Genomic DNA, 18330 nt, shown 5'->3' with positions numbered 1-18330 from the left:
TCACCCTCTCTCATCCCTTCTTCCCTCCCCCCATCCTTGAGCTCTGGGTCAGAACATTTTATTACTAAGTGGAGGTTAATCATGTTTCAAATTACGCACTACATGCTGAGAACATTGGATTGTGATTCCTTTATGTACATTTTCTTACTTTTCTATAAATATTATTACTGACTGTACATAATGTGTTGACACAAAAACATCTACAAGTCTCTACTAGGAGTTGTACAGTCCGACTCCCCCTTTTTACACTAGTGGTTTGTCCCAACCAAACAGCCATTTTGCTGCTGGTTTGTTTGCAACTGGCTTCTGAATTGAATTCTCCTCTGAGCAGTTTTATGGTAAGTTTTTCAATATTACTTTGATATTAAATGTGTTTATTAAAAAATAATGGCATTGTTTTGTGCCCATAGTAATCCTGGTTATTTTGGGGCAAAACAGATATTTTTAATAATTGAGGTCATGTCTCATTTTGTATTATTTTCATCCTGCCCACCGCTCCAGGCCTAAGTATGAAATCCTGTGAAATTTTGTGAGATTTGAGTTTTTAAAATAGGACGGGGCCTATTGTTTGGTCTGAGAGAGCATGTGGTGGACAAGGAAGTGTAAGGCTGGCTGCTCCAGGTGGGTTTTAAATTGTTGTGATAGTAATCACTTGTTTTTCATTTTTTTATTATGATGTGCTTAGGGACGTGCTTAGATGTGCCTGTTCCAGAACAACTGAGTTATATATTTGCATGACAGTCTGCAGCCATCAAGAAGTGCAGAATGTTGTTAATCATCCACAGATTAAATCCAGGTGAGGCAGAAGGGAAACACTTAAAACATGTAAGGCACTAAACCTGAAAATGACCAATTCTGTCAGTTGTTTCTTGGATTGGTAACTGGTTAAACTGAACTGGACTATTATTACTGGTGTGGGATATTTATCAGCACGTGGACATTTTGTAATGAATTTGATAAACTTATTTGTAAATATTTATAGTTGATTGAAGATTAAACCAGCTGTTTGATGGAAGTTTATTCTGTATAAATTATAAATCATTTTTCCAACTACAGTATGAATCACATTTTGATCTATTTATCTGTCTCTGGTGTGTTGAATAAACCCTGATCCTCCCTGAGTTTTATCTTTAGGTTTTCTGATAAACGGCCTTTATTTTAAATATTGATTCCCTCATTTTAACATGAGTGCAGCATCATAAATCCTACACTAAACTGCAGCTTCATAGGTAAATGTAGTTGTATAAGTAAACATTAAGATAAATATTAATGAAAGATTAAGATAAAAATTAACAGTGAGTGTACATAGGGAACTATATGGTTTGTATTTGTTCTCAGACCTGTAACCAGTACACTGTTTAATCTTTCAATGTTTTTCAGATCTTTTCAAATGTTTATCATCTTTCTAACCGGCACCTTCCTCACTTTTAATTTTGTGTTTTTCAGCCGTTGCTCTGCAGTTTGACCAAAAGCTGACTCTTGAGGACAGCAGTAAAACTGTCAAGAAGTGGCTTCATTACACGCCAGAACGAGAAGAAGACATCACAAGGAATCAAAGTGACGCCAACCAGAGTGAAACTGGGGTTACCACAACTTGTACCGTTTCCCTGGTTCATACAGTACAAAGCTTAACCTCATGGACTCTGTTCTTCTGTGGACAATAGACTGTTATTCTGACAGTCAAAAAGGAGTCAAATATGTTTAAAGATCTGTCCTTCTTTTCTTAAATAAAATGTTATATCAAACATATGTTTTATATCAAATTTTTTGTACACAGTTTACTCATGATCTGCCAATAATATAGTGTTTAACACCAGTGAAGAAACTTTTAGTGGTATGTTATGTAGACCTATCAGACCTAAAAATGTACATAAATCCTTAGCTTTCATTCAATATGAAATCAACCCAAATCTTCATGTAGATCCACGTTCAGATGAAGGTTGAATCAACATTGATTCCTAATTGATTCGATGCAATAACAACACAAATATGCATGTCAATTGATATACAAATGGTGGCTGAATCAACATTGATATAATTTCAGTTATGGTTGAAACCCTAACGTTGATTCAACATACAAGTCACCGACCACTTTCAATATTGATTCAATGTTGTTTCAATCACTCTCTGCTATCTGGGTCTTTATCAAACACCATCTCTTTAGGGAAGCTGACAAACCTATCTTTAAATTTGACTAAACAAGTGTTTAACATTGTATTTTAACATATAACATCAACACTGGTAATCTAACACTTTTGATTATGCTTTGTAGATTTTGATTCATCCCCTAAAATATTTATTATGGAAAGTATTTTTTTCTTCCAGTTTAATATTGTCTTTAAATGCTGGTTATCTAAGATGCAAATACAAGTAAAATGTCTTGCCTAGGAAAAACCTGTATTGTACAATTATTTTGCGGTAGTTTACTGCCAGTCGTCAGTCTTGATTGTGACAAGAGAAGAAGACATCAAATTGACAATATCCTACCGTATTTTGGAATAACAGTATGTTACTGCTGGAATTCCGGCGTAAATTTACAGCCATTTCTAAGAGTGTAGATGAACTAAAGAAATAGCTGTTTATTCATCCAATAAGCATCCTTATTTTTTACATCATTTATTTTTTACATTAGTTATTTTTTACATCAGTTATTCCCTGTAACTTGTCATGTCTGTCATAGTTCTTGTTACCTCTCCGAGGAACATTTCTTTCAAAATCCACAAAAAGTATACAGCAAGACAAACACCCGCAGCCACAGACTGATGGAATGGGGACGTTTTGAAGTGTAATTTTCTCTTTGGCCATTTCTACTTTTTTTTTTTCTTCTCAAGGTGCAGCAGGGAAGATAATCTCTGAATGGTCAAATTTATTTTGTGTTTGCTGGATTTGAGTAATTTGTTTTGACAAAAGGACAAAACCTTAAGTTCTGACAAAAAATTTCACAACTACAGAACAACCTGCAATCATTTAAAATGCACACATAGACCATTAAATTCAGCAGAAGACAGTGGGGTCTCTAAGTAGACTTATGTAAAACTGGAAACTATGACAAAAAAATTGTGTCATGGTTGTTTTAAAATGCTGGCAGTATCACAGTTGATGATGGCATTTTTTCACTTATTTACTTATTTTAGTTTGATTGGCATTTTTTATATGTTTATGGCTTATTTTACTATCTAGAGAAAAGAAGGACAAGGCTTCAAATCAAGGTTGTCAATTTAAGTCAGAATGAATTTGAAGAAAATGTTGCAGAATGGAAACTTTTACGTTTCTGCATCATAGGTCTCTGTTTGGTTAAAGCGAACTCTGGTGCACTTCAAATGCCAGTAAAATCAACCCCAAAGTGCAACGACTGTCACACAGTAATGATGTTTTCCAATTTAGCAAATTCCAATTTTCCAATTTAGTGGTAGATGGTATTGGTCTGATGATCTGAAATAAATTAGTGGTATTTAATTTATACTGTTAATTTAACAGTAAAATTAATTAGGAATTGATGTATTCCTAATGCCATACATAAAAAATGTATGGCATTAGGAAGAAGGCAGAAAAAAATCCAACAAAAACTTTACACACAAACTAAGAACACTACACTCATTTTGTATCATAGAATATTATTTTTTTGTCCCCCCAAACATAAAGATAAAAACTAAGATCAGCTGATTATCCAGCTATAAATATGATTACATTCTTGCACTTCATCGCTTTAAATGTACAACTTTTTGAATTTAGGTATTGCAGTCAAAAGATATAAACCAAAAGGCACAAATGAACTTTATGAAAAATAATAATACTAAAAACAACAAATAAAATGTACATCACACAATGTTAATACTATGTATTTCTGGTGTTTCACACTGTCAGTGCAAACCTCAGACAGAGCGCCAAGCAGAGCTTCAGCGTTTCTCTCCTCCTTATTGTTGTCCGTTCTTCAGAGAGACGAGCTGCTAGCAGCGCTGATAAATCGCCGTCATTCCATTCAAAACATAACATGTGTTCCTGGTGCTGCTCTTGATTAAAACTCATAATTTTACTCCTCCAAGCAGTTCTCTGATAGCAGACAGCATGCCTGTGGTCCATGACTAAACTATAATGCTGTTTGGAGTTTTCAGTGACTTCTTTCCTAATGAAATTAACATGTTTACTCTTAGATTGTCTTTCCCTAATTTTAAAATGGATCTGATGATCTAAAACATTTTGTTGTAATAAAAAGCAAAAACATAAGAAATTTGTAAAGCACACTGTATTTTAAGCATGTTTATTTTTTTCTTCAAAGGCTCCTTTTCTCCCTGCAGCATATATGTTAGCCTTAGTCTAATGGATGGAAGTGTTATTTTCCTTCCCATTCTGGCCCTCCGCTCACTCTGCTTCTTCCTCTCTCATCACTAGTCTTCGTCTTTGTCAGACTGTAGTGCTTTTTGTTGTGTCTTGGGGAGGCTCAGATGAAGCTTAACACACATCCTGCAATCATTAGCAACTTATTTCACACTCACTTCAGGTTTTATCCATTTTAATAGGTGCTTTGGTTTGGTGGTCCTCACTGCTGCCTCTTCCTTTCACACTCGTCTTCACTTTTCTCTCATTGCTGACACTAAATGATTTAATCGAGGAGGGCATTGTGAATTAATGCTGTGAAATTTTGAACAGTTTAAATGAGGATGTTCTGTAATTTCACAACGGATATATTAACTAAATCCATATTGTTCACAATTCTATGCCACAGTCATGATCATTTTAGTACTTTTTTTTAATTCGAGTTAGCAGCACCACATAACGTGTCAGTTGGCATGACATTAGTCTTGGAATCAATTACTTTTCAAGATAATCTGTGGCTGTTTGTTAAGTCTGCTGAGTGCTGAAGTGTATTAAGCCTGTGAGTTATGAGGCGGTTATCACCGACCATTACGGTCCCTCTTGTTGCCAACAGTCACTCTTGCAGCGCTGTCTCATTTGTTGCCTGAATCTCTCGCTCTTTCTGTATCTTTATCCTTCTTTCCAATTTCTTCCTCCTCTTATTCCTTCTCCCTCCTCAACTCTTTTCATAGTCTGCCTGATTGCAAAGAAAAATCTGATTTTCTCCGCTGTGTCTTTTCAGGATGAGAAGTCCACTTTCTTCCAGTTTGGCGCAGCCTTGCAGCAGGAGGCTCTTCTCATGCTTGCAATCATGGAGGAGTATGACTGGCATGTTTTTTCTATAGTAACATCCAAGTTCCCCGGCTATCAGGACTTCATCAGCACTCTGAAAGTGACTGTGGATCACAGGTACAAATACACTCTGAAGCCCTCTCACACACTCTGAAAATCCTGTGTTGTTGGGATACTCATAAGTGCTGTTCCACATATTTGTTTTCACCCAGAAAGAAATATAATGAGGTTTTTGACAAGCTTTTGATTGAGGTTTTCTATATAATTCATCACAGAAGATGTCATAAAATCCAACCCTACACAATAAATAACAATATAACTTATTCTAGAATATCATCAAAAAATTGATTTCTTTTATTTTTTCAACTGCAGCTTTACCTTTCATTTTATTTGAAAGGTAAAGCTGCTGTATATAACTTTTGCAACTAATGATTTTTACATGTTTGTTAAAACTGCCTCTATATTGTGAAAAGATCAATATTCTCCTCCTCCTTCAATCTGGAGAGACTCCTGAGCTACTATTGCTGAAATAAATCAAATACACCAAAAAACAACCAATCAGAGCCAGGAGGAGGGTCTTAGTGCTGTCAGTCATCCTCATATACTCACTGCTCAGTGTAGTAATTGTGGAGAAACAACTTACTGTTACAGGAAAATCCACCACCATCAGTAGTCATGCTAACAACAGGGTCAGTAACAAGGAAGAAGCTGCAGCGTAGAAGAGAGCAAAACCTGCTCATGGCTCTGATTGGAGAAAGCAGAGGAGCTAAATTTTGTTTTAATATATATATCGTACTGTCACGAAAGAGTGACAGTTTCAGCAAATATGTAAAAAATATATCTATATATTTTTTTAAATAAAAGTTACATATTCCAGTTTTAAGTGAAAGGGAAACATGTGGTTGAAATTAAACCAAATAAATAGGATTGTAAAATAAAACCTTAGGGTAACAGTCTGGGGGAGAATCAAAAGACGAACCTCCACACGTCCAGGTCATGAACTAGAACTGCTGCATGACTTGTGTTAAGACTGCAGAGGCATAGGGACTGGACCCTAAGACAAAAAAGGCTGAAACTAAATTTTACCTGTATTTTAATTTAATATATTTTGGAGGCAATAGAGAGGGTCAGAATCCAAGCTGTAAATATGTTTCAGTGTGTTGTATTTTCTGTATTAAACATCCTTATTTTTATTCATTTCTATGCAATATTTTTATTTTCTGATTAATCTCATTTTGATTATATTAGTTATAAATTACAATAATCAAAAAATAAATGAAATGCTTTTTAAATAAATGTGTTTAATTAATTTATGTGATGCTGAGATTTCGAAAGACATTGAAAGACTTCATGTTCCACTCAATCCTTTCATATCTCTAAGTATTTAGCTTAGTTTACATAACACATGTTTTTTATGTGCTTGCTTAAATAGAAAAATAGGAAAAGGTTTGAAAGTAGTTTTGTGATCATTTTCATTTATCCCTGTATCATGTTTATTTATTGTTTTCAAAGAAACCCAGAGCACTAACACAAGTTGAAAAGTTAATGGATTCTGCAGCCAGAAATACCAACACATTTTTCAGAAATGCGCTGTGTGATACCTGATCGTTAATATTTCTTCATGGTTGCTAACCAGATTAAGCACCTGTATTATTTCATGGTGTATTGTTACAGCTTTGTGCGCTGGGACCTGCAGAGTGTTGTGACACTAGATGCTGTAGATGGTGACCCCAACTCAAAATCACACATTGCCCTCAAGAGGATACAGAGCCCTGTTATACTGCTGTACTGCTCCAAGGATGAGGCAGTGTGAGTGTTGGTGTCTTTCATTTTCTACCACGGTGTTTGTATTTCTTTGTCACATTCTGCCAGATTTCAGCTGTGAATCTGTCTGCTCTCCCTGACAGATATATCCTGGAGGAAGCTCGGTCGTTGGGTCTAATAGGAGCCGGTTACATCTGGATTGTGTCAAGCCTCACCACTGGAAATCCAGACTTTACCCCTGAGGTAGTGGAGCTCACGATGTTGTAAACAGGTGGCCACTTTCAGGCGCTTTGACAGTACAAGATTTATTTCGATACCAAGCTGTTCATGCCGTCGTCTACCTGCCCCAAATTTCTTCTCTTTACTTTACCCTACCCAACACTAATAAGTGATACTTTAAATGAACATAGATTATTATTTTTTCATTGCTGGAGTTAATAATGGTTATTTTTCCCATTCATTGAGCTCTTTCTTTGTGTCTGAAATCATTTACTAGCCCTAAAGCAGGATGTTAAGTATCTCTGTTCAAATATTATCTAAACATAATCTAAGTTAATTATTCTGTCCAAATAATATGGAAATATGTGAAAATAGATAAAGCACTGTCTAAAAGACAGAGCTGTGCAACGTTGTTAAAATATATGTAACTCATAATTGTATCATCATAAAAAAAACATTTTCATTTTTAAGATGACATAAAGCTCAACAAGCAGAGATGTTAACATTTATAACTGAAGATCACAACATGAATGCAGAACTTATTTTATTTAGTTCTGTTTGGTAAAGAGGTAAATGCCTTAAAATAAATTATTATTTTATTACAGAAGTCTAATCTTGTAAAAAGAAAATATAGAAAATTCAACCTATAATGTACATACATTTATTCAGTGAATTTATTTATATATATATGTATATATATATATATATATATATATATATATATATATATATATATATATATATATATATATATATACATAAAACACTGTACTCCTAGACACTCAAAGTACACAAAGCCCTAACCCTAATGTTTAAAGGCTCAAAAAGTGGATTTTGCTTTATATGTCCCCTTTAAAAAGTTGAATTGCATTCTGAAAAGAAGCTTTGTCTTTCATTGAGTGTCTTCATCTATAATTCATTATTTTCACCAATTCAACTCATGGGGTGAGCAGAAAGTATGTCAGACTTGGCACAGATGATATCAATGGAAATATTTGAAATTTTAAGACTGAGTTGCTCTGACCCCTTAGCCAAAAGAGACAGCATCAAATCAGCCTACATAAAAATAAATACTACTCCTGACAGTTAAACAAAGGGGTGAGAGAATGATGATACAGGGCTGCACAGATGTTAAACATGTTGAGAAAAGAATCAGAGTCTGCACATTGGCAGGAAAAGTCCAGCATTTCACTTATTTTTCCATTCAGAATAAATATGGAAAAAAAGAGTATTTGCTAGCAATCTATGGATTTCCAAACTTTTTTATCCAGTCCAATCCCATCCATCCATCCATCCATCCATCCATCCATCCATCCATCCATCCATCCATCCATCCATCCATCCATCCATCCATCCATCCATCCATCCATCCATCCATCCATCCATCCATCCATCCATCCATCAATCAGTGAAATACTGTTTGGATAGCACTTTATAACAATGACTACTGAACCAAAGTACTTTCCATTAGTGGATTAATAAAAATAAAAAATAAAATAAAAACATGAAAACAGAACAATGTTCCAACATAGGTAGAAATATTAAAGTGTCACTGTCACATTTCTAAACAAAGTTTAGTTCAAGTTCTGTCTCGTTCTAAACAAATGCTCTTTAGCTTATATTTAAATAAAATAAAAAAAATGAGGTCATTGATGATCCACAATTCAAAAGGTAATAAATTTCATAGTTTTGAACCAGTGACATCACATGAAATGTCACATCACTGTTGGACTTCGGCCTGGAGATGAATGTTTATACTTGATCTGAGTATAAATATTATACTACAGAGTCAACACCAAACTGAGATGAATAAAGAAGGCGGGGGATAGGCTGAAAGATTTAAACAGATGAACTGATGGAGATGCTCAGTGTAAGAAAGATTCATACTTGTGGAACTTCCAGCTTTGAATTATTTTAGTATAGCAGAGGAAACTTTGACACCTCAGAGGAATACAGAAAAAAGTTACAAATTGGGGTTATGATGCTGAATTGAAGTAAAACTGAATCTATGTTTGCCACTGTTTTCCTTTTAGATGTATCCCCTGGGTATGATCTCCGTATCCTATGACGACTGGGAGTACCCACTGGAGACGCGGGTGCGGGACGGGGTGGGCATTATTTCCACTGCGGCCTCCTCCATGCTACGGGAGAAGGGGGATTTGCCGGAGGCCCAGGCTGGCTGCATCAGCACGCCATCAGACAGGAGCCCGGGAAAGCTCCCTCCTAGTGCCCTGCGCGGGTGAGTTTTTTTGAATGACATGCATGTGTGTGTGTGTGTGTGGGGGGGGGGTGCGTGCGTGAGTGAGTGTGTGTGTGTGTGAGTGGGTTTATGTGTGAGCATAACCCACAGTGTAAGAAAATTGGGGTCTACAGACTTGCATAACTCAGCTTGTCTTTGTAGCTCAGTGTTCAGCAGTCTTGCATAACCCTTTTAATGTTCTAATGAGAGGAATGGTGTTGGAAAGGAAGCTGAGATGACAGCAGTGTTAAACTCTGTGATTTCTAATGACATTTAACACTGTCAGCTTTTGTGTGCAGCTATTTGAAGCCAATTGTGTCTCCTTAGCTAAAAGACAAAACAGTAAAAGGCAGACCTTTATGTTGCTGCTGCTCTGTGTTAATGGAGCTCAGCAGCTTCTGATGTGGGTTTGTTTCTGCTTCATGACAGGATGCACTTCCAATAACTCAGTTGTATAGCAGGTTTTATCAGCTTTCTTCTTTTTGCTATTTTTGTCATTCAACTCTGTGGACAGCACACGTCTCCTAGCAGCTATGTTCATGTTTGCTGTACTGTGCAAAAGTCTTGAGTCAACTGTCTTTTCCTTTGTGTTCTCTGTTAAAACACTTCATACAACTGCATCTCCCAAAATATCAGTATCAGGGAAAACTTTCATTTGTTTCAGTAATTATATAAAAAAGTGATGGCTGGACAGAGATAAGTCACCAGCCCCTATTCAGAGTTTAGGGGCTGGTGAGGTGGGGTACACCCTGAGGTACACGGGTCACCAGGGAAGCACAGAGGACCAAACAGGACCAAAAACCATGCAAACACACAGACACACACATGCACACACACTCCCACAACTAAGAACAATTCAGAGCAAATTATCACCCTAAATCATGTTTCTGGACTCTGGGAGGAACCCAATAGGAGAGAGAATGAGTTAAAAAAACAGGCAAAGAAATAAAGAACCTTCAAAAACTAAAGAGAACTTATGATGATGACTGCTTGAAAAGAAAATCTGACTTCATACGTGTAAAGTAGTGGTCTATGATTTGATCTATATTTGCATACTTCATTAACAGGTGTCTGCAGCTGTCTGTGGTGACAGGGTCCTTGTCTGGTTCTTTAGACAATAAGAGAAGAGAAAGATGTAGAAATATGAACGTATAATCACAGGACTGTTCCATGCTGTTCGTCTTTGTGTTTCTGCTCTGTGATATTGTAACTGTCTCATGAATATGAAATGTGCAATGGCCAAAATATGAAATAATACATTCCAAAGTCTATATTACATTAATAAACACATAAGAGTTATGTTGCTCAGCTCTGATTATCTGGAATGAACTATGAGCACCCTCATTAGAGTAGGAGTCAAAATTTTGTCATCCTCCTTACTAGTTCATTAAAATATATATTAAGCCTCCAACAATAATGCTGTTAATATGCTGATCTAATAGAACTCTTACTAGCAGCTTTCTTTAACTTTATTATGTGTCCTAAAACAATGTAATTTCTCTCAGTGAATTATTGGATTTTGTAAAAACAACAAGAATAAAAAACAGTGAAGCTGGATTTTGAGGTTGGATTCCTTTCCCCGAGTTGGAGGAGGTGAGACTGATTGGACTCCTGCATTGCATTAGTCTAGATTCCATCTTTGTCTGAGTGTGAACATCAGCAGCTTGAGACAGAGACGAAGAAACAAGACAACATAATCTGGCATTTAAAAGACACTATCAAATCTGCTGGATCCGACATCACTCGGGCTGCACAGGAATTAAAATCTTAGACTTTAGTATGTGTGAGTTGTGTAATAGTTCTGGTTGGAGACGAGATTTATTCTCTGAGTTTAGAAAAAAATTGTCTTTGTGATGTAACTGGTATTAATACTAAAACTATAAGCTGTCACTTTTCTTGCTGCTTTAAACTAATTTTGTTGGAGAAACTTTTTCTTCTACCTCATTCATGAATTTGGAGAAGTTTTCACACCAAGGTCACATAATGTATTACAGCTACAGAGAACAAAATGTGGAACCTCTACAATAAAAGCAGGAATATTCAATGTCTTGTTGATTTAAATGCTATTTAAACAACGGCAAATTTTTTGCAATTTCTCTTGCAATTTCCCAGAAATAAAATACCTTCTTTATTACGATAATCAAGGAAAAACAACACATCAGAACAAAAAAGGATCTGGTTTTCATCTGGCTCTAAAATTACTGAAACTAACCTGAAGTGTAGAAAAACACAAAATAGATTCCTTATTTTAAATCTAAAATCTAATCTAAATCTATTCTAATCTACTGCTCCCCCTGTTTCTTCACTATGCTGTCAGCATCATAAAAAAACTAAGACTCAACATAGCATCTAAAATAGTGCACATTTGGACTGACAGCCTGACTAACACATCTACCATACGGGTTGCATGCACTATAGACTGGAAAAAAGCCACTTTAACAATAGCTTTGCTCCCTCAGCTAACATTGCATTGAACAAACTCCTTTGACAATAGTCCATTCCCCTGTGTTTCACGTGATGCATTGCCTCTTGTGATGTGTAAGGGGGTGCTTAAGTGGAGGAAGGGAAGGATGTTATAAATGTTATATGTCTGTGAGGCTTTGTTTGTGGGAAATGTTAGGAAAATATAGGAAATGTTGAAGTTGCTGTTTATGCTTTTGATGCTTTACTTTTTGTGAGATGACAAAGTTATACATAATGACGAGTGAACAAGATTATTCTTGTAGCAGGGCTACTCTAACCAAATGAAACAGCAGCTTTGTTGGTTCTTTTAACCTATCAGCTTTCAGATTTGTCTCTGTCCGGTTTTCTTGTTGAGAAAATTTGATCAACTGTGTTGAGAGATCAGATCCATAATTTGCAATTCTGAAGATATGCAAAAGGAATTTACCAAAAAGACAGCAGAGGACATAGAGCAAAGCAGGGCACACGGGGGAGGGAGCTGGAGGAAAAACAAGCCTCCATCTTTAAAGAGAGTAGAAATAACTCTTGTTGCGCATTGAAACAATCATATTATTTCAGTAATTAGTTTTCTGTTATTCATTTTCTTGTTGCTATATTTTGTATTTAACTAAAAACAAATTACTGTTAGTTTTTTTTTCATATTCATTTATTTTAATTACTAACTTTTTTTTATCAATCATGTCCTCTTTGCATTTTCTCCTATCCCTTTCTCTCTTTTGTCTGTTTATTTACAGATTATTTTTCTTTTCCCATGTTCTCTTTTATTTTCCCATCTGACTCTCTGGGAGGTAAAGTGCCAAACAGGAAAAGGTGGCGTTAGCGAGCCTGTCAGCTTCTCTCCTATTGATCAACATTGGTTGACTATGCAGAGAAGAATTTTACATGTTCGTAAAATTTCAACTTTAAAACTAAATATGCCAAGTGTATTAATCATTTTGGATTTATTATATTTTTGCAAGGCTCTGTCTGAGTGAACAATGGAGCGGTGTTCTTTTTTTTTTTTTTTTTTTTGAACTTAGATTTTTAATAATTTTTTTCCAGCAGAGCAAAGTACAATCATACTTCAGTGGTACATAATACAAATGTTGACAATATGATGTTTTCCATACAATAAACATCTTGGAATAACAATTTACAGCTACAGCATGTTTATAGACTCATCACTGTACACCATTTAAATAAGAATGGACTCTGGAAGAGAAAACCAAACGACATAAGGCAAAAGACAAATCCATTAGGTTTAACTAAATCAACAGGGCCTTTGCAGGTCCCCAGCGCAAGTCATACTTGGATTTTTGAAGTCTGAGTGAGTAGGTTATCTTTTCCATTGTATGCAATTCCTTTACTTTTTGAACCCATAAGTCGTAAGAAGGCGGCTCCAATTGCATCCACCTAATTGTAATGCATTTCAGGGCTGCTGTAAAAAGAACATTTAACAAATACATTTTGGCCCGCCCTTGCAAACCATCAGGAATAATACCGAGTAAGGCAACAGTAACATCCCTTGGGATGACCCCAGAAAAGATACGGTTTATAGCTCTATACACCTCATCCCAAAAGTTTTTGAGTTTGGGGCAGGCCCAAAAAACGTGTGTGTGGTTGGGGATCCTTGAACCACAATTTCTCCAACACAAGCTAGGGACCTTAGGATCCATTTTAGCAACTACATCAGGGGTCCTGAAATATCTGCTAATAATTTTCCATTTAAATTCCCTCCATGTATTTGAGTTAGTAACTCGGTGAGCCTCAGAGCAGATATCCTCCCATGTTTTGTCCGAAATTATTTTGGCCATCTCTGCCTCCCATCTTTGTTTTGTCCAGGAGGGCTTGTTAATGTTCATCGACAAAAATACCCTATATAATTTGGCTATCAATTTTTTGTCCTCTCCCCCTTTCTGGAAATGGACTATAAGATTTTCTATTGGTGTGGGATTTATTACTCTTTCCCAGTCTTTGTGTGCAAACAAAAAGAGCGCAACTGTAAATATCGAAAGAAATCACTTTTCTGGAGAAGGAATTTCCTACTTAATTCTTCAAACGATAAGAGGTTGTTTCTGTCGATCAATTGATGAAGAAATGTGAGCCCCTTTTCAGTCCACTTAGCAAAATTTTTGTCCAAGGAATTAGGTGTAAAGGATTTAATATGTCCTATGCTTGTTAATATTGATAAACCTCTTGGAAGCTTGAACGAGATACGCACCTTGATCCAAATGTTAAGAGTGACTTTAGTCCACAGTGGCAGATCCTTAACTGGAATATCTAAAAAAGGCAATACCCTCAATGGTACTGAGCACTGTGCTTGCTCTATACTCAACCATCTTGTTTGGGAGTCCTGTTGAATCCATGAAATCAAAGGTCTTAACTGAGCTGCCCAATAATAATATTTTAAATCAGGAAGATTAAGACCCCCATCTGTCTTACTTTTTTGAAGTGTTTTATATTTTATACGAGGACGCTTGCCTTGCCATATAAATTTTGATATAATTTTATCCAGTTCAACGAATGTGGGTTTAGGTATAGCAATTGGTACCATTTGGAACAAATACAATAATCTGGGTAATACATTCATCCGAATGGTTTCAACGCGGCCAAGGAGAGATAAAGGTAATGCTGACCATCGCTCTAGGTCTTTTTTAATTATATCCAGAGTTTTGCTATAATTAGCATGATACAAATCATTTAAAGAGAGGGGAATGTTGATGCCTAGATATCTAATGCCTGATCTTGGCCACCTAAAGCCACTCAATTGTTTAACCCTTAGTGGAATCTTACCATTGACATCCATTGCCTCAGTCTTATCAACATTTATTTTATAGCCAGAAAAATGACCATAAACAGAGATCATTTCTCTCAGACGGGGTATTGATGAAGCAGGATCAGATAGATACAGGAGGACATCATCAGCGTACAGAGATATTTTATGTTCCTCGGAACCAATCAAAATCCCTTGGATGTCATCGCTGTCCCTGAGAAGCTGGGCCAGCGGTTCAATGCTAATTGCAAACAAAAGAGGTGACAGAGGGCAGCCTTGCCTGCATCCGCGCTCCAGCTTGAAACTTGCCGATCTAAAACCATTAACTCTAACCGCAGCCTGTGGGGATGAATATATTGTATGGATCCAATCTATAAACTTGGGCCCAAATTTAAACCTCTTTAAGGCTTGAGTAAGGTATTTCCATGACACGCGATCAAAAGCCTTTTGGGCATCTAAAGAAATCACAGCTGTCATATCTTTATGTTCTTTTCGGTGTGACAAGATATTCAATAAGCGCCGCAGATTATTTCCATAATGCCTCCCGACAATAAACCCAGTTTGATCTGGATGTATGATTTGAGTTACTATGACATTTAAACGTTTTGCCAGAATACTAGTTAGAATGCGAACATCTCCGTTAAGCATCGATAATGGTCTATATGACCCACAGTCAGTGGGATCCTTACCTTCTTTATGTAACACAACTATTGTGGCATCAGACCAAGAAGGCGCCATTTTCTTATTTTCTAAAGAAAAGCGGTATGCATCCAATAAAGAGGGCTAACTTCGTCTATGAAACAACTATAAAATTCATTTATGAAACCATCGGGGCCTGGAGACTTATTATTTTAAGGGATGAGACCACGTTTTTGATTTCGTCTTCTTGAATTGGCATATCTAATTGTTTAGCTACAGTCTCAGATAACTCAGAAATATTTATGTTTTGTAAATAGTCTGCTATCTTACTCTCATCAGAGCAAGTGTCAGAGTCCTGGTATAGGACCTTGTAAAATTCTGCAAATGTTTCAGCAATATCTTTTGGTTTTGAAATTGATTTATGGCCCGATTTCAGCTTCTGAATAACATTTGAGGACTGTTGTTTTTTAAGTCGGAAGGCCAAAAGTCTGCTCGCTCTATTTCCATTTTCATAGTACCGTTGTTTGGCAAAACGAACGTTACCTTCTATCTTTTCTAACAATAAATCTTGGAGTTCCCTGCGTGTTATATTCAAATCATTCAGAGTTCTGGATGCCCTAGACTTTTTATGTTGAAGTTCCAGTTCCTGGATTCTATCTTCTAAATATTTCTGTTTGGCTGCCTTTTGTCTTTTTTTGCAGTCGTGTAGGAGATGATGCTGCCTCTTAGATAGGCCTTTGCACAGTCCCACAACATTATAGGCGATGTTTCCGGCGTGTTGTTTATGTCTAAATAAGTTTTAAGGTCTGATTTGACAAATGCAACAAATTCCTTGTCATTAAGGAGAGAGGCATTAAGTCTCCATTGTTTAAACGATGGTGTCAGACCTATATTCCACTTGACAGTAACAGGTGCATGATCAGAAATTGTAATGGGCAATATCCTAATATCCTCAATCCTGTGTAATTCGGCCTTCGCAGTAAAGAAATAATCTATTCGTGAGTAAGAGGCATGACGGCTTGAATAGAATGTAAAATCTCTCTCCTTTGGGAATTTGGACCGCCAAACATCCACCAATCCAGCCTCCACCGATAGAGTTTTAAGTATTTTGCCCATCTTAGATATGCGAGACTGAGAGGTTGGTTGCCTGTCTATGTTAGACATCACACAATTAAAATCACCTCCCACAATCAGTAGCCCAGAGCTGTATTCAGCAATCATATTGAAGACTGACTTAATAAATCCTGGAACATCTTCATTAGGAGCATATACGTTTACAAAGGAAACTGCTGTTCCATCAATTATCCCGTTTACCAGTATAAACCTACCCTCCTTGTCCTTATATACTAACGTTTCCGTGAAATTGGTCTGCCTATGGATCAGTACAGCCACCCCCTTTTCCTACCAGAACAATGTGACGAGTAGTAAACTTTATCAGCCCAAGACTTATTTAATTTTGAATGTTCCAAATCAGATAAGTGCGTTTCTTGTAGTAGTGCTACCTGACATTTTGATTGTCTGAGTTGCAGTAAAATTTTCTTTCTTTTAATAGGACTATGCAAGCCCCTGACATTATAACTTGTTACAGTTAGAGTACTCATAACTATTTTAATTTAAAATATATATGGTAACATTGTATTGGAGGCAGTGACGGCCGAATGATGGATGGATCCAAACATTTGAGTAACATGCATGCTGATCACAAGACAATGTAAGAACCGATAAGTAGAAAAGAACAGAGAGGAAGTAAGGCTTTGCTGTACACTATTTACAAAACTAAGATTCAGATGCTCTGCTTTTTTAGTTGCAATAAGATCCTCCGGGAACAGAAGGATCAAAACGCAAAAAACACAAATAAAAGTTTGCATTGCTAATATAATGCAAGGAAGTGGGTTTAAGTCCCTAGCCACTATAAAAGCAGCAACAAACACAACCAGAAGAGAACTGGATGTGTACAAAAAAAAAAAAAACTAAATAAAAATAATAATAAAAATATAACAAAAATCGACAGAAAGAGAAGATAAAAGTATGGAAGCTCAGGCTCCCGCAGGAGAACATAAGTATATGTACAGTAACCACAATGTAACAAAGAATCTGCTAATGATAATAATACAACCTAATCAAGGCAAATTATGTCGTAGTGATTTAACAAGGTTAGAAGTAACAGTCACGTACTAACATATACCTGCCAGTTTGGAGAGGTAACATTGCTTAACAAAATCACATTTAGGGCTTAAGCAACTAAAGGCACATTATTTCGAAATTGAAGACTACTGGAACTAGTCGTGCCAATTTAGCATTTAACATTTTCCTTACTATTCAGACCCAGATATTGTAGCCGGGATGGTCTTCCGTATGTAGTCCATGGCCTTCACAGGATCCCGAAACTCCTTGCTGTCCTCTTTGTATGTGATTTTGAGTCTTGCTGGGTAAAGTAATCCGAAGCGGACATCGCTCCGTCCCCGTAAAGCTTTCCGTACCTCGGAGAAGGCCGCGCGCGCCTTGGCCACACTGGTGGTGTAATCCGGGAAGATGGCGATTCTTTTACCCTGGTAGATCAGCGGGGCTTTGTCTCTGGCTCTCCTCAGGATATCAGCGGCGTCTCCATCATAGTGCAGCTTGGCGATGATCACACGAGGTCTTTCTCCACCTCCCGGTTTCGTCAAAGCAGCTGTCCGGTGTGAACGATCGACTTTTACCTCCCGGTCCATCTGGAGCACCTCTTTAATAATTTTAGAAACCTCTTTAGGATCGGCGGAGTTAGGCTGCTCCGCAACGCCAACTATACGGATATTTCCGCGCCTCATCCTCCCCTCCATGTCCTCACATTTGTCCCGCATCTTAACCAGCTCGCTCTGAAGTTCAATAACGGTGGATTGCAACGTGTTTACCTCATCAGACCATGTAGACAATCCGCCTTTCACATCTTCCATGTCCGTTGAGGGGTGGAGCAAGATGGCGGCGTGAGTGGTCGTTCTTTGCAAGCTCTCCCGAGATTGTCTGGATAAGGAGCTATTATTGCTGCTTTAACGCAGGGGAGTATTTATTCCAATACCTTCGTTAAATATTGTGCTTAAAAAAGACGTCCTGAAAACTTCGAATGGCTGCA

At 36.9% G+C, this 18330-nt stretch overlaps 1 protein-coding gene across 1 annotated transcript in view; it reads left to right on the top strand.

Moving 5' to 3' along the window:
- Positions 1-18330, top strand: part of grin2ab (glutamate receptor, ionotropic, N-methyl D-aspartate 2A, b) — a 169280-nt gene that overhangs the window by 109820 nt on the left and 41130 nt on the right. The window contains exons 5-8 of the mRNA XM_081608990.1: positions 5096-5262; positions 6820-6954; positions 7053-7152; positions 9162-9367. Of these exons, the coding sequence (XP_081465116.1) occupies positions 5096-5262; positions 6820-6954; positions 7053-7152; positions 9162-9367 (608 nt within the window). The remainder of the gene's footprint in view (positions 1-5095; positions 5263-6819; positions 6955-7052; positions 7153-9161; positions 9368-18330) is intronic.

Source organism: Poecilia reticulata, chromosome 1 (genome assembly GCF_904066995.2).
Source record: "Poecilia reticulata chromosome 1, P_reticulata-male-v2, whole genome shotgun sequence".
Classification (NCBI taxonomy): Eukaryota; Metazoa; Chordata; class Actinopteri; order Cyprinodontiformes; family Poeciliidae; genus Poecilia; species Poecilia reticulata.
Note: the sequence above shows the minus strand (reverse complement) of the source record. Positions and strands in the feature narration are given on the sequence as shown.